We start from the raw sequence: 24,600 nt of genomic DNA, 5'->3' as shown, positions 1-24,600 counted from the left end.
AGGCGTGTGGGCTTCAGTAGTTGTGGCACATGGGCTCAGTAGTTGTGGCACACGGGCTTTAGTTGCTCCATGGCATGTGAGATCTTCCCGGACCAGGGCTCGAACCCATGCCCCCTGCATTGGCAGGCAGATTCTTAACCACTGTGCCACCAGGGAAGTCCCTGAGTTAGGTCATTTCCAGGTAGTGGTAGAGGGTCAGAAGATAGCTCCTTTTTTTTTTTTTTTTTTTTTTTTTTGCGGTAAGCGGGCCTCTCACTGTTGTGGCCTCTCCCGTTGTGGGGCACAGGCTCCGGACATGCAAGCTCAGTGGCCATGGCTCACCAGCCCAGCCACTCCACGGCATGTGGGATCTTCCTGGACCGGGGCACGAACCCGCACCCCCTGCATCGGCAGGTGGACTCTCAACCACTGTGCCACCAGGGAAGCCCGATAGCTCCTTCTTTGAAAGGACATCTTCCTGCTTCTTCCCACTGTGTAGGCATGAGAAGGGGCCTCATTGGCTGGAAACTCTGAGTCATGGTGACCTCACAAAGACCACGACACTGCCTGGAGTTGGGGGGAGCCTAGGTAAGCTTCAGTGTGGCTCTGGGAAAGTCCCAGGGTTGGAGGCAGCCTCCACAAGGCAGTTACCACCTTGACACCCCCTCCCTGGGTAAAAGTCTTCCCGCTCTGGCTGTAATTCCACAGTTAGAACTTCATATCTTTGACTAACGGCTGAATTTCTGTTACCATGTGGATGCCCCAGGTGGAGGTAACACATTGAACTTTTACATCAGCACTTAAGGCTCGTGGACAAAGAGTTTAGGCTATCAAGTTCTGAGAATGCGGGGGATGGGAGTCTGGGGGAGGAGAGGGAGAGTCAGAAGACTCAGGAGGGACTACCACAGCCTGGGGGGAAGAGGAGGCTGAGAAGCTAAAAGCCAGACTTGATCCTTTTCTCACGGCCCCCACCCAGCCATCACCCAGGGGGAGGAAGGGACGGTGAGGATGGACGTTTATGTGGGGAACTGCTGGGGGCCAGACGCTACGATCATCCCTATGCGCATTATCACATTTTATTCCCTACCTTACCTTGTGGATTGAGTATTAATATAGACATGCAGTGTGGCGAGGCTAACCTTCCCAGGTTCATACCGTTGGTGAGAGACAGAGCAGGTTTCAAATTCAAGTCCAGCTGACTCCAAAGCCCTGGATTTGTGCATTATAACTGGGCATCAGGAGAGGCGCGTTGTTTTCACTGGACTTTTCCTCTAGGGTAGAGGCCTAAGAGTGGCAGAGGGAATGGGGGAAACGGGAAGACGCGGCTTCGCTGAGTGATTCGTACCTTGGGAATCTCTGGGATCTTGTAGGGAAAACTGTGAGCTAAGAATACCTGGGTTTGAATCCTTCCTCTGCCACTTTCTGGAGACTTTGCAAAAATCTATTTATGTCCCTGATCAGTCTGAATTAACATGCCAGTAAATGAGGATAATGATACCTGTCTTGAAGAGTTGTCATTCATCCATTCATCCCCTTATTCCGTTAAAGTGTTCTGAACCTTCTCTGTGTGCTAGGCACTATGCCATGTCCTGGGGAAACAGGGGTAATAGACACTCACCAAGCTCATTTTCTAAAGTGGAGACATACAAGTAAACAGAGCAATCCTCTGGTACAGGGTGATCACATGAGGTGGGCACCTTACCCACATTTGAGGGTCCCAGGAAGACTTCCAGGAGGAAAAACACCTAAGCTGGCATCTGGAAAGTGACTAGATGTTAACCAGGGGAAGTGATGGAGGTTTAGGTGAGTAGTCTTGGGGAAGTTTACAAGAAGAGGAAAGAGTATTTGCAAAGGCCCCATTTGAAGCACTAGGAGAAGTTGAAAGTGACTCAAGCATAGGGCTGGGGAAGGGGATGGATGTAGCTGGAGAGATGCAGGGGCAAGGCCTGTGGGCTGAGGGTCCTGGCAAAAGAAACAGACATCAGACTGAAGATTAGAGGGTCTCCCCTTGTGGCCCGTCCACCAGCTATGTGATGATCACTTTGGGGAGGGTTGGAGGGGGAGAGCTTGATAAAAGGCCCCCTCAGAGCCTCCTCAGGGCTGCAAAGTGGAATTTCTAAGAGTGAGGCCTGGGAATCTGTCTTTTAGGACATATAATATAACCCACACCCCACAGTCTAAAGAGCCATAAGAAGTCACACAGAGGTTCTAAGAGGGGATTGGCATGGTTGAATTTGCATGCATTTTTCCTTCATCTAAGAGTATCTTTTTTTTTTTTTTTTTTGGTGGGGGCACCACACTGTGAGGCATATGTGAGATCTTAGTTCCCTGACCAGGGATTGAACCCATGCCCCCTGCAGTGGAAGCATGGAGTCCTAAACACTGGACCACCAGGGAAGTCCCATCTAAGAGTTTCTTTATTTCTCCTTCACCCCTGAAGAATAACTTTGCCAGTTATAGAATTTGTGGTTGACAGTTCTTTTTTTTCGGCACTTAAAAAATGTGTACCACTTCTTTCTGGCCTCCATGGCTTCAGATGAGAAAATTGCTGTGATTTGAATTGGTGTTCTCCATAGGTAATTCTCTCTGGTTGCTTTTAAGATTTTTTTTTCATTGCCTTTAGTTTTCAGAAGTTTACTCATGATGTATTTTGGTATGGATTTCTTTTTTTTCTTTTAATTTAATTAATTAATTAATTAATTTTATTTATGGCTGTGTTGGGTCTTCGTTGCTACACGCGGTCTTTCTTTAGTTGTGGTGAGTGGGGGCTACGCTTTGTTGCGGTGCGTGGGCTTCTCATTGTCGTGGCTTCTTTTGTTGCAGAGCATGGGCTCTAGGTGTGTGGGCTTCAGTAGTTGTGGCACACGGGCTCAGTAGTTGTGGCTCACGGCCTTAGTTGCTCCGTGGCATGTGGGGTCTTCCTGGACCAGGGCTCGAACCTGTGTCCCCTGCATTGGCAGGTGGATTCTTAACCGCTGCACCACCAGTGAAGGCCTGTTTGCCCATTTTTAAATTGGGTTGTTTGTCTTTTTGTTGTTAAGTTGTAAGAGTTCTTTATATGTTCTAGATATTTGACTCTTATCAGATACATGATTTACAAATATTTTCTCACATCCTGTAAGTTGTGTTTTCACTTCCTAATAGTATCTTTTGATGCACAAGTTTTTAATTTTGCTGATGTTCAGTTTACCTATTTTTTCTTCTGTTGCTTATGCTATTGGTGTCATATCTAAGAAATCATTGCCAAATTCAAGGTCATGAAGATTTATGCCTATGTTTTTGCCTATGTATTTATGCCTCTTATATTTAGGTCTTTAATCCATTTTGAGTTAACTTTTGTATCTAGTGTGAAAAGGGTCCAATTTATTCTTTTAGATATTGATTTCCAGTTGTCCCACCACCATTTGTTGAAGAGACTATTCTTTCCCCACTGAAGGGAGTTGGCATCCTTGTCAAAAATCAATTGACCATAGATGCATGGATTTATTTCTGGACTCTCAGTTCTATTCCATTGGCCTAAATGTCTATCCTTTTGCCAGTAGCACATTATTGAATGTAATTTTAAAGGAAGATCTTTGTGGCTCAATTTGGAAAATGGTTTATTGGGAGCTGCCCTTACACACAGAGACCCTTGTTGAGAGGGCAATTCGAAGACAGAGCCCCAAAGCAATGGGAGCTGTACTTGGGTTTAGCGGTGGTGATGGAGATGTGGGGAGATATTTGGGAGATTTTCTGGAGCCAGAATTAGCAGAGCTTGGCCCAATTTGGATTCAGCAAGTGAAGAAGAGAGTAGTCAAGGATAATATTTTTTCTGGCTTGGGTAATGGTGCCAGTTTCTTGCAACGTAGGAGAGTAAGAGGGTCTGATATGGAGGAAAGCTGGCATGTTCTGTTTCGGATTCTCTAGGTCTGAGGTACCTCAGTGTCAGGTGTGTGTGCACACATACTCACATGAGTGCCTAACACATTCCAGGCCTATACGACTGATAAACGTGTTCTCAAAGAGGAACTGGAAGACCCACTGATAGTTCCTCCTCCGGAGAGCTCCAGAAACCCCTGTTAAGGGCCTGGAAATGTTCACAGAAGTGGAGGAGAGGGGATGGGAATCGGTCCATGGTTCTGTCGGTCTCTGACTGGACTAGGTGTTTTGTGGCCTCCCTCTACTCCCCTTATTTGGGGCCCCAGAGCCTGGGGGCAAAGGCCAATAGGTAGCTGTGCAGTGACCTCCTTTAGCTCTCTTGGGTCCCACCCAAGCCCCTCAGCAGCCATCACTCTTCCCAGTGTACAACTTCCCTTTGGTGGAGGGTAAGATGTGGGCTACCCCCCACTGTCAGGCAGCTCTGAAGCCTTGCCTGTCTGCTGCAGCGTGGAGGAGGAAGACTGAGGGAACAGGAGAAAGTGGGGGAGATCACTCTTTTCTCATGGATGAAGGAGGGTCAGCCAGAGCTTGGACATGTGCCTTCCTGCCCAGTGACCAGTATCGTGCATCTGCTGGATCAGAGGGGTAGAAATTATTCTCTTTCACAGGCTAAACCGGTGAGGCCTTACAAAATCCCGCTGACTGCCTCATAGGCTGTACCTGACTCATATTTTTTTCCAGGTTGAAAATGCCTCCCTTTGTTAACTATAGCCTGTGTGTGTGTGTGTGTGTGTGTGTGTGTGTGTGTGTGTGTGTGTTTCACAAGAGGAGAATTCGGGTGGGGTGATCCAGGGTTTTTTGGAGCCTGAGGCTTTTTATAATTTGGAGGCTCCTCTTTAAGTAGAAGAAGACAAAATGTGAACACAAAATTAAGGACAGTCCCTTTGGAAAAGAACTATATGAGAAAGGAGCCTTGATATTTTCAATTTCATTAGCTTCAGGTTAAAATCACCTCTGGTGCTGATGGTAGGTGAACGCTTCCTTCCTCTGAGGCAGATTGCAAAGCTCTGCATGAACTGCGTGCTTGGGGGTGACGGCAGGTCCTGCTGGGCTCTGAGCACCTTACTGTCCTCTGCCCACAGTGCCTCGCAGAGAGCAGCAGAACAAGTACTAACATTTAGAGAAGACCTTCAGTGGGCCACGTGGGCTGCATGCCAGACACTGAGACTTCAACTACTCTTGGGTGGCAGGTTTTATGCTCCCCAAATTAGAGATGAGCAGGGTGAGAGCCAGAGTGGGAGTGTCTCTTTCCCAGATTTACTAACACTACTAAGAGGATGAGCTGAGATTTGAACCCAGGACTACATGACTCCAGATCTATGTTTTTCCAAAGCCAAGCCATAAACATGCACAGCAAAATTTATGGGATGAGTAAATGACTTAGTGAATGAGTTAGTGCATAAATGAATAATAAATGAATACGTGTTGAAATGAACTAGTGACAGAATGGATGAATGAATGAAGAGATAAAAATACGAAATAACAAGCTCACTTATTGAAAATTCACTGTGTGCCAGGTGCTGTGCTAGATTCTTAGGGATCTTCTTGTCTAGTGAGGAAACCAGATATTGTGTGCCAAGAAAGGGGACGTGGATAAGATGCCCTGGGAACTTATAAGTGGACCTCACCTGTCTGGGGGACCTGGAAGGCTCATAACATATAAGCTGAAATCTGAAGGGGTGAAACTGTGGGTGTTAGTCAGGGAATGCAGCTGGAGAAGGGGGTGCCCAACCTATGGAGGGCCAGAATTAACCTGGGAGCTTGGCTCTTCGGAGAAACTCAAAGGAGTTGAGGGATGTTGGAATGAAGGGGTGGGGTATAGAGGGAGTATGGAGGGGCAAGAAAGGAGAAAAGAGAGTTGGGGCCAGACACAGAAGGGCCTTTTAGGTCCTGCTAAGGATTGGGGATGCTGTCCTGAAGATAATGGGAAGCCATTGAGGGTAGGAAGTCAGGTGGCATAAAGAGGTGGTCTTGGCTGCCCTGAGGGCCAGTGGGGTGGGTCATCTTCCTCCCCTTGTCCTCCACTTCCTTAAGTATATAATGCAGTAGTCACACCTAACTTCTGGGACTGTGTGTGTGTGCAGGGAGATTTTGTTAGCAGATGTGCATGCCTGGCCTTTAGACTTTGCTCAGTACGTGTTGGAAAAGCCACTCTTGCCTGACTTGCTCTCCTTCTGCATCTCCTCCCAGGGACCAACTCCTGCTTAAGAACACCATGCACGCAGGTGAGCTGTCCCTACAATTCCCGTAGGAAGGGTGGCCCAGGTATGGGGGTAGGATAGAGTGGGAGGATTGGGGAGTTCACCCAGCAGTCAGATTGCTGGGCTGAGACAGGCTCTGTTTTGGTTGATTGCCCCAGGTGCCTGCCGCACCCAGAGCAAACTGCTAAGGGCCGTGGGCAGCTCTGTCAAGGCTGCTTTGGGAATCTAGAACCACAGTCATTCACAGAATAGTTCTAGAAACTTAGCGGTTGGCTGGAAGTAGGGTAAGTAAGGAGGCTCCCCCTTCCCTTTTTCTGCCTTAAGGGGGATCCTCATTGGTCTAGTATTTGTGGACTTCTTACTGTGGACCTGGCATTGTGTTAGGTGCTGGGGATGCCCCTGGCACTAAGATATGCATAGTTCTCTCCAGTGGGGAGCTCATCTCTAGCAGGGGCTGGACCACTAAACAAGTCATTGGAATAAAGTGCCATGAATCATTTGCTCAGAAGAGTGGGATCGGCAAGGATAGTAGGAGGAGGTTCCAGGACAAGGCAATTGCATGTAAGGGCCGTGAGCTGCAAGGGAGCAGGGTGTGGTCAAAGAAGGGAACACAGGGGATGGGGCTGGAACTGAGAGAGCCAGGGGAGAGCCGTGCAGGACAGGACCGGACAGGTGGGCTGGATGTGGTCATGAAGGACCTCGTAAGTCACCCCAGAAACTTCATGCTAAGGATGGTGGGGAGCCATGGAAGGGTTTCAACAGGTGAGGCTCAATTTGCCTTTCTCCCTCTCAGGAGCTCAACAGTAGGCTATTGGACAGAAGGGAGCAGTGGCATTGAGAGAACTCCAGACCAGGCATGGCCATGAATCCAGGGGCTAGTCTGGTCCTCCGTGAAGACACAAAGATGATACCCACTCTCAACTCCACTGAGGCCCCTGGTTTAGGCTCTGACACCATCTCTGGGCCCAACCTAGATACAGACCTTGTTCCTGTCTTGAATCCACCCCTGGGTCCTGGCTTGGTTCTTGTTCCAGACCTTAATCCAACTCTGAGTCCTGTCTCAGAGGAGGCCCCTGGCCTGGTATCTGATAACACCCCCAGACCTGATGACAGCAGGGCCGCAGCTCCAGCCTCCCTCCAGATCACCACTGCCCACTCTGGTGAAGCTTTGGGTTTGGATTCCAATCACATCTCGACAGCTGACTCACAGAGGGCCCTAAGTCCAGCCTCAAACCTCGTTCTGAGCCCTGGCTCTACGGAAGCCCAGGGTCTGAGTTTGGGGAGCCACTCTGGGCCAGATTCTGAGGAGGCCTTCAGCTCCCTCCCAAGCAAGAGTTTTGTTTTGGGTCAGAGTAACTCCAATCCTTCCAGGCCTGAATCAAACCCATTTAAAAGGCCTTATTCAAAAGAAACCCTTGTTCTGGGCCAAAGCATCTCCAGGCCAGGCTCAAAAACTCTCCTTATTCCAGCCCCAAACTCTTCTCTGGATCCTGATTCCAATAAGCTGCTCAGTGTGGGCTCAGGAAACATCTCCAAGCTGGACCTGAATGCAGCTCCAAGTTCTCCTGGGTCCCTAATGCCAGACATGAACGAGACCATCACTTTGGTTTCACATAACATCTCTGGATCTGTTTCAAAAAGAACCTCTGGTGCAGCCTGGAACACGAGTTCCAAGGGAACCATCAACATGGCTTCAAATGACAATCCCAAGTCTGATTTGAACATGACCATCACTCGGGCCTCATGCTTGACCCGGTTTCCTGGTCCCAGCGGGGCTATCAGCCTGCACTCCAGCACCCAGGGACCCAACTCCACCCCTTCTCCACCCTCATGCATGACCCCGATCCTGGGCTCCAATGAGACTCTGAGCCTGGTCTCCAGCCTCATCTTCAGTGACACCTCCACCCTGACACTGAGCAGCCAGCAGGACTGTTCCGAGGACAAGAGCATCCACACAGCGCCCATAGAGGGGAATCCGGGGAGCTGGGGCAAGATGACTAGTGTCGAGGTGGGCCAGTTCCCACTGGGGTTCCCCACCAGTGACACCATGAACAAGGACTCCACAGCCTTCCAGAGCATCCCTCAGGGTGAGTAAGGCCAGAGCGCCAGCCCTAGAGAGGACACTGACCTGGAAGAACCCTATTCAGACTTGTAGGGCAGGGAAGGGAGAGGAGAGGGGAAAGGAAGGGAAGAGTATGCAACGGATAGCAGGCAATATATTAACTATACGTGAGAAGGGGACAGCATGCAATGAATAACATGCAATATATTAATTATACATGAGAGATCTAGTGCTTGCTGTGTGATTTGGGACAAGTTACTTAATCTCTCTGAGTTTCAATTTTCTTAACTGTAATATAATATCTCCATACAATCATACTTTCATTCTGTCCAAATTACAAGTCAACTAACTAACTATACCTTCCTTTCCTTATTGAGAAATTTCAGGTCTGTCTTCTCAAGTCAAAGTTTGAACAGTGGAGCAGGCAGGCTTGAGTTTTTGAGGTCCCCACCTAAGTGAAGCCTTGGGGTCCAATCTGGAACCTGTGGCTCACTTCTGATGTGCAAGAGTTCTGTAAAGGAATCCCCCACCAGTTTTTGATGTTGTGAAGATCTTCTCCCTATTATTTATATCTCCAAATATTTTTGTTTGTTCATGCACCAATACCATATTGCAATTAAAAAAAATTTACCATGGGTTTCCCTGGTGGCGCAGTGGTTGAGAGTCCGCCTGCTGATGCAGGGGACACGGGTTTGTGCCCCGGTCCGGGAAGATCCCACGTGCCGCGGAGTGGCTGGGCCCGTGAGCCATGGCCGCTGAGTCTGTGTATCTGGAGCCTGTGCTCCGCAATGGGAGAGGCCACAGCAGTGAGAGGCCCGCGTACTGCAAAAAAAAAAAAAAAAAAAATTTACCATGGCTTTGCAAGTATGCATTCATATCTGGTAGGGTGAAAACCCCTCTTTAAAGTTCTCAAAACTATTCTGAGGACAACAGCATCCACACCATGCCCTGGAGGCTATTTGAACACCCTCGTTCTTCTATATACATTTTAAAATGCGTTTGTCTAGGTCCTCAAAAAATCTTTCTGGCATTTTTATTGGAATGTTATTAATCTATCCATCTATTGGAGTTTTACTTTATTTTTTAAGCAAAAATTTTTTAAATTAATTTTTGACTGCGCTGGGTCTCCGTTGCTGCACGTGGGCTTTCTCTAGTTGTGGCGAGTGGGGGCTACTCTTCGTTGCGGTGTGTGGGCTTCTCATTGCGGTGGCTTCTCTTGTTGCGGAGCACGGGCTCTAGGTGCACAGGTTCAGTAGTTGTGGCTTGCGGGCTCTAGAGCACAGGCTCAGTAGTTGTGGCGCATGGGCTTAGTTGCTCCGCGGCATGTGGGATCTTCCCAGACCAGGGCTCGAACCCGTGTCCCCTGCATTGGCAGGTGGATTCTTAACCACTGCGCTACCAGGGAAGTCCCAAGTTTTACTTTATATGGGATATATCCTTTACTAGAATTTTAAAAATTCTCCATAAAAGACTAGTGCATTTTTGGATAGGTTAATTCTTAGGTACTTTACAGTTCTTATTGCTACCATGAATCATACCTCATTTTCTAATACAATTCTTATTTTGTACTGACGATGCCGATGATGTAGAGGAACTTTGTTTACACAAGTTGGTCTTTTTGTTTAAACAGCTTTATTGAGATAAAACTTACATATCATAAAAGTCACTCAAAGTGTACAATTTAATGGTTTTAAAATATGCATAGAATTATGCAACCATCACCACCACAATCAATTTTAGAACATTTTCCAAAGTGACTGAACTATTTTACATTCCCACCAGCAGTATATGACACTTGTTATTGTTTGTCTGTCTTTTTTTTTTTAACAAAAAGCTAGGAATCCTTTTGAATTTCTTAAAATCATTTTTATCTTTTATTTTTATACAATTTTAAATGTTACACTCCATTTACAGTTATTACAAACTATTGGCTATATTCCCCATGTTGCACAATACATCCTTGTAGCCTATTTTACACCCAATAGTTTGTACCTCCCACTTGTCTGTCTTTTTTATAACCATCTTAGTGGGTGTGAAGTATCTCATTGTGGTTTTGATTTGCATTTCCCTGAAGGGTAGTAATATTGAACGACTTTTCATATGCTCTCAGCCACTTCTATATCTTATTTGGATAAATGTCAATTCAAATCCTTTGCCCACTTAAAAAATTGGGCATGTCTTTTTATTATTGAGTTGTAAGTGATCTTTATATATTCTAAATATAAGTTATATCCCTTATCCCCAGATAAGATATATACCTTATCAGATATATAATTTGCCAATATTTTTTAAACTATGGGTTGTCTTTTTATTTTTTTCGTGGTGTCCTTTGAAACACAAAAGTTTTAAATTTCAATCCTGTCCAGTTTATTTTTTCTTTCATTGTTTGTGCTTTTGGTGTCATATGTAAGAAATTATTACCTAATCCAAGATCATGAAAATTTATGCCTATGTTTTCTTCTAAGAGTTTTATAATTTTAGTTCTGAAATTTAGGTCTTTGATCCATTTTGAGTTAACTTTTGTATATGGTGTGAAATTGGGGTCCAACTTCATTCCTTTGCATGTGGAGTCCAGTTATTATTGTGATACAATTCACATATTATACAATTTACCCATTTAAAGTGAACAACTCAATGGCTTTTGGTATATTATTAATCTTTTAAAAATTGTAGTAAAATATATATAACATACATATGCCATTTTAAACATTTTTTAAAATAAATTTGTTTATTTTATTTTTGACTGTGCTGGGTGTCTGTTGCCGTGCGTGGGCTTTTCTCTAGTCGTGGCGAGCGGGGGCTACTCTTCGTTGCGGTGTGTGGGCTTCTCATTGCGGTGGCTTCTCTTGTTGTGGAGCATGGGCTCTAGGAGCGTGGGCTTCAGTAGTTGTGGCATGCGGGCTCTAGAGCACAGGCTCAGTAGTTGTGGCGCATGGGCTTTTTTGCTCCGTGGCATGTGAGATCTTCCCGGACCAGGGCTTGAACCTGTGTCCCCTGCATTGGCAGGCAGATTCTTAACCACCGTGCCACCAGGGAAGCCCTTAAACATTCAGTGGCATTAGTCGCACTCACAATATTGTGTAACCATTACCACTATCTATTTCCAAAACTTTTTCATCATCCCAAATAGAAGGTCTCACCATAGGCAATAACTCCCCATTCCTCTCTCCCCAGTCCCTCGTAAGCTCTAATCTACTTTCTGTCTCTATGAATTTGCCTACTCTAGGTAACTCATGAAATGGAATCATACATTTGTCCTTTTGTACCTGGTTTATTTCACTTAGCATAATGTTCATCCATGTTGTAACATGCATCAGTACTTCATTCCTTTTTATGGTTGGATAATATTCCAATGTATGTACCACATTTTATTTGTCCATGGACAAATATTTGGGTTGTTTCCACTTTTTGGCTCTTATGAATAATGCCGCTATACACATCAGCACACAAGTATCTGTTTGAACGCTTGCTTTCAATTCCTTTAGGTATATACCTAGGAGTGGAATTGCTGGATCATATGGTAATTCTATGTTTAGCTTTTTGAGGAACAGCCAAATTATTTCCCATATCAGCTGTACAATTTTGCATTCCCTCCAGAAATGTACAAGGGTTCTAAAGTACAAGGGTTCCAATTTCTGCACTACTAATCTCTCCTTGCCAACACTTGTTATTTTCCATTTTTTAGAGAACATTTTTATAATAGCCATCTTAAAGAGTGTGAAGTAGTATTTTATTGTGATTTTAATTTGCATTTCCCTAATGACTGATGATGTTGAGCATTTTAACATGCTTATTTGCCATTTGTATATCTTTTTAGGGAGAAATAATTATTCAATCCTTTACCCATTTTCAAATTTGGTTGTTTTTTGTTGTTGAGTTTTAGGAGCTCTTTACACATTCTGGATATTAATTCCTTATCAGATGTACAATTTGTAAATATTGGCACCCACTCTGTGAGTTGTCTTTTCATTCTTTTGACATTGTCCTTTGATGCATAAAAGTGTTTAATTTTGATGAGAACCAATTTGTCTACTTGTTTATTATCTGTTATTTTGGTGTTATGTTCAAGGAATTGTTGCCATATCCAATGTCATGAAGATTTCCCCCTATGTTCTCTTCTAAGAGTTTCATAGTTTTAGCTTTTAAGTTTAGTCTTTAAGTTAATTTTTGTATGTAGTATGAGGTAGGGGTCCAACTTCATTCTTTTGCATGTGGATATCCAGTTTTTCTAGCATCATGTGTTGAAAAGAGCATCCTTTTTCCACTGAATGGTCTTGAGACCTTTGTCAAAAATCAACTGACCATATATATGAGGGTTTATGTCTATTTTATTCCATTGGTTTTTATGTCTGTCCTATGCCAGTACCACACTGTTTTGATTTCTATAGATTTGTAGTAAGTTTGGAATCAGAAAATATGAGTCTACCAACTTTGTTCTTTTTCAAGATTGTTTTGGCTATTTAGGGTCAATTTTTGTTTTTTAATAGGAGCATTTTGTCCATTTGGATTTTTAAAAGCAATGTATTTTCAAACTGTATTTGTCTTCTAAAAACTTTTTCAAGGTATATAACATATATCAGTAAAATACGTAAAGTGCACTACTAACCTTAAGTGTACAGCTTGATGAATATTTACATACCTATACACACTGGTAACTACCACCCAGATCAAGACACAGATCTTTTCCAGCATCCCAGAACCTTCCCTTGTGATCCTTTCCAATCAATACCCCTTCTTCTGGGGCAGGGTTTCTCAGTCTTGGCACTATTGACATTTTGTGTTAGATAGATCTTTGTTGTGTGAGTGTGGGTGCGTGGGGAGCTGTTCTATGCGTTGTAAGATGCACCCCTGGTCTCTGCCCAGTAGATGCTAGTAGTAACATCCCCCCTCACAAGTTGCCCTCAGCTAACAACAGCCATAGAGGGAACAATTCTGATTTGTATCACCATAGACTAGTTTTGCCAGTTTTTGAACTTCTTATCAATAGGATACTACAGTATATACTGTTTTGACTCTGGCTTCTTTAGCCCACCATGATGTCATTTAGATTCATCCACATTGTTGCATGTATCATAGTCGATTCTTTTTATTGTTTTGCAGTATTCCATCTTATGAACATACCACAGTTTGTTTATCCATTCTTTGCTGATGGACATTAGGATTTTTTCTACATTTTGGATATTATAAATAAAGTTACTTTGAACATTTTCGTACATGTCTTTTGGTACACAGATACATTTATTTATCTAGAAGAGGAATTTCTGGGTCATAGCATAAGCATATGTTTAGCTTTAGTAGATATTGCCAATTTTTCAAAAGTGGTTGAATTAATTTACCATCTCACCTGTGAGAGTTCCAACTACTCCATATCCTCACAAACGTTTGGTATTGTTAGTTTTCAAAACTTTAGCCATTCTGTTTGGTGTCTAATGATATTTTGGTGTGATTTTAATTTGCATTTTTTGATGACTACTGATGTTAAGCATCTTTTAATATGATTATTGTCAATTTGTATATCCTTTTTTAGAATATATTTATTTATTTTTGGCTGTGTTGGGTCTTAGTTGCTGCGCACAGGCTGTTTGTTGCAGCGTGCAGGCTTCTCTCTAGCTGTAGCACGTGGGCTCCTGAGTGCGCAGGCTCTCTAGTTGTGGCATACGGGCTCTCTAGTTGTGGTGCACAGTCTCTCTAGCTATGGCCTGCAGCCTCAGTAGTTATGGTGTTCAGGCTTAGTTGCCCTGCAGCATGTGGGATCTTTGTTCCCTGACCAGGGATCGAACCTGCGTCTGCTGCATTGGAAGGCAGATTCTTAACCCCTGGACCACCAGGGAAGTCTCTGTATATCCTTTTTTATGAAGTGCCTGTTCAAGTCTTTTGCTCATTTAAAAAATTTGGTTGTCTTTTTCTTATAGATTTGTGGAAGTTCTTTATATTGATATAATCCAGATATGTGTACTCAAAGGTTGTGAAAATAGTCTCATATTTTCCCCCAGAAGTCTTATTGTTTTTTTGTTCACATTAAATTTATAATGCATCATGTATTAATTTTGGAAAACAGTGTGAGAGAGGGACTTAAGGCTCATTTTCCCCCCATGTGGATATCTAATTGCTCCAGACCATTTATTGAAAAGACCTACTTTCTCCACTGAATTGCAGTGTCACCTTTGAGGTAAGTCAAGTGACTGTATATGCATAGGTTTATTTCTGGACTCTTTCTGTTCCTTTGTTTGTCTATCCTTAACCATTGCCGTAGTTACTGTGTTTTAGAGTAAGTCTTGATATTTATTACTGTAAGTCCTCCAACTTTGTCCTTTCTCAAGATTGTCTATTCTAGGTGATTTACTTTTCCATACAGATTCTAAAAACAGCTTGTCTATTTCCATAAAATATAATAAAAATCTGTTAGATTTTCATTGGAATTTCATTGAATTTATAAATCAATTTATGTAGCATTGTCTTCTGTATAAACTGTGTTTTCCAACCCATAGTCCATTTATATTTAATGTAATTATGGATAGTTAAAAAATTTTTTTTTAATTTTAAATTGAAATGTAGTTGATTTACAATTATGGGTAGCTTGATATCTATCATCTTATGTTTGTATACTTTGTTCTGCTTGCTCTATATTTCTTTTTTACTCCTTTTTTGGTTTTGGGGGTGTTTCTTCCTCCCTCTTTTCTCTGTTACTTGTGGGAAGTTACTGTTTTAAGTCTTTTAGTGATTCTCTAGAAGTTACAATGTGCATATTTAATTTATCACAAAGTCCAACTAATCAATGCATTTATCTTCCTCCCAGACAGTTTAAGACTTAGAAACATGTTAACCCCACTTAATCTCCCCCTCACCACCAATTTATATGCTCTCCTGGTAATGTATATTAATTCTGTCTTTTTCTTAACCCTGTAAACATTATTATTATTTTATGTAGTTAATGTTCTTATATTTACCAAAATATTAACCTTTTTCTTATTTGTTTGTTGCATCTCAGACCTTCCATCTGGGATTAATTCCCTTTTGCCTAAAGTGCATCCTTTAGAATTTGCTTTAGTGAATTCTGCTGATGGCCGACTCTTTCCATTTTTGTCTGAAAATGCCTCTATTTATCCCTCATTCTTTAAAAAAAATTAAAACAATAAAAACTTGCAGAAAAGTTGAAAGTACAGTATAAAAATTTTTTCTGAATAATTTGATAATAAGTTGCCAAATGATATCCTACCCATCTTGAATTTTAATATGTGTTTCTTACAATAAAAGATAAAAGTTAACCATCAGAATCAGGAAATTAATACTGATACACTGCTACCATCTAATCATCACGCCCCATTCAAATGTCACCAATTGTCCCAGTAATGTTCTTTATTAAAAAACGATCCAGGTCAGAATCATTCATTGCTCTTTTTTGTCTCATCTGTTTTGTTTCCCCCAGCCCTCAGACTTTCCTTGGCTGTCATGTGCCTGATACACTGGAAGATTACAGGCCAGCTATTTTATAAGATGTGCCTCATTTTGGGTTTATCTGATGTGTCCTCATGATCAGATTCATGTCATACATCTTTGGCAGGAGTAGCACAGGCGTGATGCTTGGTTTTCCTCACTGCATCCTATCTGGTGGTGCATGGTTCTGATTTGCTCCATTACTGGCGGTGTTCACTTTGATCACTTGAGTACAACGGTTGCTGCCGAGGTTTTCCACTGTAAAGTCATTATTTACCCCTTTTTAGTAAATATTATGTATAAATATTATGTAAAAATATTAAGGAGGTACTTTGAAACTATGTAAATATACCATTCCTCATCAAACTTTCAATTTAGCTATTTACTTATTTATATTAGTATGGACTTACGTTTTCCTAGTTTACTCGATGGACCATAATCTGTTGCTACCACCATTTATTGTGATACTCAAACTTTCCCGAGTTTAACCAAGGAATCCCTTTTGAGCAAGCTTTGTATCTCTTTGACGTGTTTCCATACTTCCTTGGGCTCTCTTCCTTGTTTTCTGGTACAAGATGTCTCAGGCTCATCCTGCACTTTCTCTGCCCAAGTCCTAGAATCAGCCATTTCTCCAAGGAGACTTGTTCCTTTAGTACTTACAAGCCAAGATTTGGTGCTAGCTCTATTCACTACTATTGAGGTGTCTCCGCTTCTCACTATTGACTCCATCCTCTGGTAGCCTCTGGTGGCCAAGTTACCCCTGAAGTTCCAGGGTCTCTCTCCTTGGGCTTCCCCTCAGCCCCCCTTAAGTCAAGGGCTCTATTGGCCCTGCTCAGCCAATAGAGCCCATAGCTGGACCAATCACTGTGTCTGGGGGCACAGGACTCTCTTACTGGCCAAGCGTGGGTTCCAGGTCCACCTTTATTCATTTGTTTGTTTATTGACAATATTATATTAGTTTCAGGTGTAAAGCCCACCCTTATTTGAAGAGGGATGATGGGTGTGATTTGCAGCTTCACCTAGCTATATGGAATGAGTAGCCTACATGGAAGACAGAGGCTTTTTCACCAGAAGAAAGATGAGGAACTTTGGGGCTGACAAAATAACATGTATCTACTATAACAAATAAGAGTTTAACTATAAATTGTGATAACAACTGAAAGAAGAGAATAGGATGATGCACAAGAGGATCACAGTGGGCCTTTCATTAGCCTGAAGGTCAGGGGAGGCCTCTTTGAGGAGTGGCAGGCAAGCAAAGACCTGAAGGATGGGGCTCTACCTGGGCAAGGGGGTGTGGCAGTGGAGCGGCCCAGGTAGAAGAAACTACCTGTGCAAAGGCCCTGAGGGGGAAGCTTGCTGGGCCTGGAAGGAGGCCAGTGTGGTGGGCGCATGGTGAGCGAGGGGAGAGCAGGGGGAGGTGAGGCTGGGGAGGTGGGCAGGGGAGACTGACCTGGCAGGGCCTTGAAGGCACTAACGAGGATGCTTGCTTTATGCTGGGTGAAATGGGGCCCCTGAAGGCTTGTAGGGATGCACTAACGAGGATGCTTGCTTTATGCTGGGTGAAATGGGGCCCCTGAAGGCTTGTAGGGATGGGAGCTCAGTCTGGCTGCTGGCGGAGTAAGGATTGGAGGGGCCCAGTGTGGGAGGTGGGAAGGGACTCTGCTACACCATATCTTTACCCTCCCTCTCCTCTCCTCAATGGAACTATGACCCGCAGGAGCCTTCGATGAAGTAGCCTCATGTCTGGTGAAGGTGCCAGGGCAGAGAGGATGGCAACAAAGTGGCTCTGGTATGCTTCCTGCTAACACCCACCTGACTTTTCTGGGATGCCCTCTCCCCCCGCGCCCACCCCACCCCCAGCATTCCTTGTTTCTCTGCCTGGCTCTTCTCTCCTCCTTGGTACCCATCATCTGAAGCACAACAGGCTTTATAAGTTTATCTTGTTTCTTGTTATTCTCTCGCACTGGGATGCATCCTCCATAAATCAGGGATTTTTGTTTGTCTTATTCCCAGCTGCATTCCTAGCATCTAGAGCAGTGCCTGGCATATCCTAGGCGCTCGATAACAGTTTTTTAAACCATGGAATGAATTGTGAGAGGGTTTCTAAAAGCGGAAGAAAAGGGAATTCCCTGGTGGTCCAGTGGTTAGGACTAGGGTTCGATCCCTGGTCGGAGGAGTAAGATCCTGCAAGCTGTGTGGCGTGGCCAAATTTAAAAAAAGGGGGTGGGGTGGGGAGAAAAGCTAGATATGACCTTTTTCAGGACACAAGCCCAACCCAGGTCTTAGCCATGCAGCAGGCCTCGGGAGGCCAGAGAAAGCCAGCATCTACAGGCCTTGGTGAGGGCCAGTGGGGGCAGACTGGACAGGCTGGTGGATGTGAGTGTGACACACGGAGTGTGGGTGAGCCTGGTTGGTGGACAGAGTCTGGAGGCAGGGGGCCCACCCAGGCCAGGCCGTGCAACCTGTTCTCTTGATGGGAGGGGTGGGAAAGAGCTTGTGGCATCTTTGACCCACCACACTGTCCATTAGATTTTCTTGTTTTGCTTCCTTTACTATATATTTTATCTGTTTCATGTTTCTTTCTTCTTCTGCCTTACGATAATGAGAACTAATAGGTTAATTAGATGTTGGTTAATGTTTTCCCTCTCTCAGGTTGCAGAATACCTTAATCCGACTAGTGTGTGCCCTTAAGAAGGGTAGATATTAGAAGGCTCTTATCACTTATGATGGCATTTCAGCTTGAGGTGCTGGGACCCTTTCTGTCCCATTGGCTCCTGCCTCTTCTCCCTTGCTTGGAGAGGAGAGAATGCTTTGCAGTCCCTGATATCTGGTCCTCCCCCAAATGCTAGCCTACAGGGATTATCCCCAACCTCCCCGCTGCCACCACGATCTTCTCAAGTCTTCAGCCCCCTCAAGTTCCCCTGTGGTTTCTCACTTGTGTTGAGCTGACACTGGGGGCTGGCAGCTGGGGAGGAGCAGGCCGGCTTGCCTGCAGGTGGCAGGTGGCTAAGGGGGGTGTAGCGACAGCCCCTGAGGGCTGGGTTCAGTGTGGCTCTCACCCTGCGGCTTTGCCCTCTGCTGCCCCCGAGGTCGAGAATGCCCTCAGCCTCCAGAAGAGCCAGGATGTGCTGGACGTGGAAGAAGAGAAGAAGATGACGGTGTGTGAGCAACTTGAGGTCTGTGACATCCTGGTGGGGAGGGGGTGGACGTCCCGAGTCCACCCACTGATGAGGCTGGAGTGGGGTGCGATGGGCAGAGGACAGTCGAGGCACAGACACTTGGGCTTGAGTCTCGGCTCCACCTCTAATTGCCCCCCACCTACCCTGGGGGAGCTCAGCCAAGTCACTTCCCCTCTCGGAGCCTCGCTCTTAATACCTCACAAATGACTGTGATAAAACCTGTGTCCTTGGCTTGTTGGGAGGACAGAACCCAAAGGTTAGTTCACTGTAAAGCCTTAGGCACCTGGGAGCAGTCGTTATTATTTTATACATTATTTCCCCCAAAATTCCTTCTGATGGGGAACCTCTGAAGGAACGTTCCTTTTCTCTTTGCTAAATACAGTCACTTCTCAGTTAACCACCAGAATGTTTGTGCTGGGATAACCACTGAAGTTTCCAGAATTATATTTAGCTATAAAGAGAGAAAAAATCCTTGCCTTTGATACTTCCATTTAATTAATGTTAATTGAGCACCTACAGGTCGTTGGTGCTAGATCAAAAGTGAGGAATTAGAAGGACATTTTAAAGGAATTCAACCGGACCACTTTCGAGGGCCAGCATGGTGTTTTCTGCATTGGGTCGGTCCACGGTTTAGGTATACTTCCCCACCGTGGGGCTGTTGAAACAGTTCTTCCGGAGCCCTACATGGGGGGCGTGCAGCAGGGTAGGGCTTGTCACGTTTTTGGTGGCCTTGACCTTAGGGCTCTGGACAGGGCTTGAGCAGTCAGCTGACTCCCCCCACTAGAGGCCAGGCAGGCTGTGGAGGCTGCCCACGCCGAGGGGCTGCCACGGCCTGCTCCATGAGGAGGAATGGCCTCAGCCCTGGTGGTCTGCGGTGGCCTGTGCCCTCATTGACACCTCCGTGGTCCCCTGTCCAGAAGCAGATCCAGGAGGAGCCGCTGGATTCTCTCTTGAGCTCCGTCCGCCAGCAAGTCATGGAGACCCTGACCCAGCTGAGGTGACCACGGCCCCTTCCCCGAACCCCCTCCCCATTCCCTCTACCCACGGGCTCCACCTGTATCTTCTGGGGCCACTCTGCTGTGTGGGGCCCCAGCCCAGTCCCGGGCCTTTTCCTTTCCCTTTGCCCAGCGCCTGCTGGGGCTGTCTGCCCTGCACCCCACTTCCCTCCTCCTACCCTCCCTCCTCATCTCGCGCTTTTGTAGATCTGAATCTTAGCCCTCATGCCAGCTCCGAATCCTTCGCTTCCTGCCTCCAGCCCCAGGCCCACCCCCCCGCACCCCGCCTCGCTCCATGCCCTTGCTTTCTGTCTCTTCCTCAGTCATTCCCAGCTTGTCCTGGGTGTGCAGGAACGGTCGGAGCTGGTGAACACGTGCATGAAGAGTGTGTTCTCCCTGCCCTCCGTGCAGGCCATGCAGGAGAGAGACGAAGACAGGGCTGAGGCCATACAGGTGAGGCAGGGCCCTCCCCAGTGGGGTCTCGGGGCTGCCTGGTGTCCTCAGAGCGAGGCACATTCCTGGACTCCCAGCAGGGAAAGGAAGGTGTTCTGGGAGGTAGATTTTTTAAATTTTTTATTTATTTATTTTTGGTTGCATTGGGTCTTCATTGCTGCGCACGGGCTTTCTCTAGAGGCAGCGAGCAGGGGCTACTCTTCGTAGCAGTGCGTGGGCTTCTCATTGCAGTGGCTTCTCTTGTTGCGGAGCACGGGCCCTAGGTGTGCGGGCTTCCGTAGTTGTGGCACGTGGGCTCAGTAGTTGTGGCTCACGGGCTCTAGAGCTCAGGCTCGGTAGTTGTGGTGCACCGACTGAGCTGCTCCGCGGCACGTGGGATCTTCCCGGACCAGTGCTCGAACCCGTGTCCCCTGCATTGGCAGGCGGATTCTTAACCACTGTGCCACCAGGGAAGTCCCCTGGGAGGTAGATTTGATGTTCACACTGCTCCTCAAGTAGCTTGGGCAGTTCACCTCCCCTCTCCTGGCCTGAGTAGGCACTCGATAATCATTGGGGGAATGTATGAATCTGCAGAATAAAGAATCCCTCATCTGAAGCACTGTCCACTTTGGGCTCTGCCCCATGAGGAGGATGTGGGCAGACGTTGGCATGGCCTCAGGAGATGGCCAGAAGTGAGAGGAAAAGGCCTGAGGACAGGGCGAGTTGGGGCTGAGGCCTGGAAGTGGAACCTCAAGGGGCTCCCATGAGCATCTTCAAACCCTTGCAGGATAGTCCCAGGAGGAGTGATCAGAGGCGACCCTTCATGTAGGATGGGGTCGGTGGGGGAGGTTAGGGAGAGGGATTTCAGCTCTGGGTGAGGCACTTGTACGCATCCTTTCATTCAGCAAATACTAACTGATGCCCAATCCAGAAGTACGAGGGAAGGATACAGTAGGGCTGAGGGCAGATTATCAAAGTATCACACAAATAAATGCAAAATTACAACAGTGGTACGTGTCGCAAGCGAGAAGTACTTGATGCTATGAAAACTATGAAGAACCTGGAATTGGCGGAGCCTGAGTGTGTTGGGGGTCAGGGCTCGTGGTGCTGGAGGTGAGAGGTTACAGAAGAGCTAACTAGTTGAAGGGGATGGCAGAAGGAAGAGTGTGCCAGGCAGAGGGAGCAGCCTGAGGACAGAGAGAACATGGTGACCAAGGACGATAAGGAGGCAGTGTGGCTGGAGTCCAGAGGGTGAGGTGAGAGAGCCCTGGGGGCCAGACCAGCCCCAGCGTGAAGGTTCTGAGTCCCGGAGGTGGTGCACTTGAGAGAAGACCCAAAGGAGAGGGGGGACCCCCTGCTGGGTGTGAAGAGAGCAGTGCTTCACAGTGATGGGCCCCAGACGGGAGGGAAGGAGGAGGTGGTCGGTGAATGAGGCTTGCTTGGTGGTGGCAGAGTGTAAGCCTGGTGTGCACAGACTCAGGAAGCCTGGACAGAGACAACCTGGAAGGTAGATGTGGAGAGCGGTGGGAAGAGGGGAGGCAGGGGAGGGCGGGTCTCAGAGCACTGCTCAGCCTTGTGTGTGCGTAATGCTTGCACCCTCCTAAGATAATTTCAGGACTGTGGTGTGGCTGAGGAAGGAAGAAACAACTGGGCAGAAGAGAGATGGCTCCTGGAAGGGGCAACTTAGAAAATCTATTTGGATCTAGGAGTAGTAATTTAAAAAAGAATCAGAACACTTCCCCAGAGACAGTAATATAAGTCACGCTGGTCGTCCGTTGATCTAGCTCTCACGGTTCCAGAGCTTTTTCCCACCCATCTTCTCATGCTCCTCACAAACCGAAACTTCCTTGTTCTGTGACCTTGGACAGGTGTCTCCTTATTGGTAGAATGAGAAAAACACTTTGAGGACAAAATGATATGGTTGTGCAAATCACGAGGCACGCACCTGGCCCGTGGTAGATTTTCAGTAAATGCGGGGCCTCTGATTCCTCCCCTTGTAAGCCAAGAAGGACAGAGATAATAATTACCAATTTGTCGATAAGGAAACTGTAACCCATGGGGGGAGAGTAATCTGTCCAATATCACACACCAAGGTTAGTCTAAGAGGCGAGACAAGAAAGCAGCTCTCCTGGGTCCGAGTACCCCTTCTTCCCCTGACCCACACCAGGGGTCGCCTAGGGCTGGGGTCTGCTCCAGAGGTTCCCTAGTGGCTTGGTCCTCCTCCTGTCCACAGACACTTTACCGTCAGACCTTGGATGCCCTGCAGACACTTCTCAATGCCCTCTTTGTTGAGGACCCCACTCCTGCTGGGCTGAAGAGCATCTTGGAGGTACAGAGGCCGGGAGGAGACCAAAGGCGGAGGACAATGGAGAATTGACTCGGGAGATCTGGGGGTGGGGACTGGACCCAGAAAGAGTGATTTTACTTCAGGACGTCATCTTGTGCCAGGTCTCTGCTTCCCTGCCCCTCTCACAGGCTACGTCCCATACTCCTGCCCCTTCACTCTCTCCCTATCCCCCATACTCCTGCTACAGCTGTCCCCATATCCTTGCTTTCCAAATTCCTGTTCCTGTCTCTCTCTCCTATCCTCGAGACTCTCCACCTTTCATCTCTCTCCTCACTGACCTTTGTCCTCCCTCTGGTTTCCCAGTCCTGTCCTCAGCTTCTGGACCCCATGTCTCCCCATGCTCTAAGAAAAGGAGGAGGGCTACAGTGGGTTGTCTTTATGCTGTCTCCCTAGAAGCTTCCTGATGATTGGTGAAGGCTGGCCTGCCCGTCCAGGCAGTAGACGCTGGCATCCAGCTTGTAGCTCTGAGTCTTGCCGTTTTCCCCACAGCCTCTGGGGCCCTGGATGAACTCTGGGAAGGCCCATGAGAGAGCACGGGCTGTGAAAAGCAATGTCTCTGTGTTGAACCACACGCTTCTGACCCTGCCTTTCTTTGTGAGTGGCCCTGGGAGGGGGGAGGGGCACTCCTAGGGAGAATCTTCCCAGCTCTGAGGGAGCCTGTGCATCCATCCAGAGATTCCAGGTGGTCCCCACTATCCTCAGAGGGCTCAACTCTCAGGGCCAGACCATCTAGCTCAGTTCACCATTTACGGTATAGCCTTATGAAACCTATAAGTCTCAATCCCTAAGATTATGACACAAACAGATGTCCTCGGGGTTCCCGGCACTGGGGCTTCCGCTGGGGAGGCTCATCATTCACGTCGGGGATCCTGATGAGGAGATTGGCCGGGAGGCTCTGGACGGCATCACCATCCTCTACACCATCTTGGAGCTTCAAAAACGTAAGCCCTTTGGAGTGCCTCTAATACAAGGCTTTTGAGCAGGTACTCAGCCTAGGAATTGAATGGAGCCATGGCAACAAGGCACTGGGGGGATATGGAAGAGACCAACACAGAGTCCAATGGGGTCTGGAAATCAGTGTGAAGGCTTAGTCCCCACAGAACTAGGAGACAGAGGTGACAAACAAAGCCGTTTTGACTTAAGCAATGCTTCTATGTAAGCTTCTCCTCATTCTTCCAAGTTTAATTTGTGACTCGTTTTCACATTCCCATGCCACCGTGTACACCCAGGCATAACAGCCCCAGTGTCCTGGGTTTTGGTCTGTCTTCCCCCACTAGACTATAAGTTCATTTGAGTCTGTGTCTTGTTCACCACTGTATTCGCAAGATCTAGCCCTGGGCCTGGCACATGGTGGGTGCTCAGTGAATATTTATTGGATGAATGAACAAAGAGCAGATCCTATCTTGGAATCTGGAGTTGCTAAAACCTGTAGGTGGGAGTACATCTCTGGATTCAGCTGCAGGGAGCTCGCGATATGGTATGGGCTGCCACAGAAACCCAGCTGGGACTGCACCTAGAGGTGTGCAGTATCAACTGTTACTTGCCTCCTTCCTTTCTCCAGAGTCCCAACTCTGCTCCAAACCAAGGAACCTTGGCACATTGTTCAAACTTCCCTGGCTCTGGAGGCAGAGTGACCTGGGTACAAGACCTAGCTCTGGCCCTTCCTAGCTGTGTGACCTTAGGCAAGTATTTTTCTTGTCAAGGCCTAGATTTCCTCATTTGTAAAAAAGGACACAATAGGATATAACTCACAAGCTTTTTGGAAGATTAAATGAGATCATATATGTAAAAAGACCAGCTCATTCCACATATTATAGGTACTTGCCAAATAGAGTTTCCTTTTTCCCCATCCCTACAAGGCTCATCTTATTAGTTTCAACCTTTGGGGATATGGCTGGTGTCCCTGCTCTTCTTGTTCTTTAGCATTTGGGGCAAAGATTTAGCCCCTAGGAGATTTCCCCTGCTGCCCAGGAACCACTCAGACCTCCTGAGTGATAGATGAAGGTGATATAAGCCATGTTGATGATCAGTCTTAGGGACAGGAATAGTATAC

The 24,600-nt window shown here is 46.4% G+C and overlaps 1 protein-coding gene across 1 annotated transcript in view; it reads left to right on the top strand.

The window, feature by feature from the left end:
- Positions 1-6,954: 6,954 nt before the first annotated feature.
- Positions 6,955-24,600, top strand: part of MROH7 (maestro heat like repeat family member 7) — a 43,469-nt gene continuing 25,823 nt past the window's right edge. The window contains 9 exon segments of the mRNA XM_029230296.1: positions 6,955-8,185; positions 17,312-17,357; positions 17,359-17,383; positions 18,684-18,770; positions 19,691-19,770; positions 20,092-20,221; positions 22,434-22,529; positions 23,037-23,141; positions 23,353-23,488. Coding sequence (XP_029086129.1) covers positions 6,955-8,185; positions 17,312-17,357; positions 17,359-17,383; positions 18,684-18,770; positions 19,691-19,770; positions 20,092-20,221; positions 22,434-22,529; positions 23,037-23,141; positions 23,353-23,488 — 1,936 coding nt within the window.

This window comes from Monodon monoceros, unplaced genomic scaffold (genome assembly GCF_005190385.1).
Source record: "Monodon monoceros isolate NGI ecotype Baffin Bay Population unplaced genomic scaffold, NGI_Narwhal_1 Super_Scaffold_18, whole genome shotgun sequence".
NCBI lineage: Eukaryota > Metazoa > Chordata > Mammalia > Artiodactyla > Monodontidae > Monodon > Monodon monoceros.
Note: the sequence above shows the minus strand (reverse complement) of the source record. Positions and strands in the feature narration are given on the sequence as shown.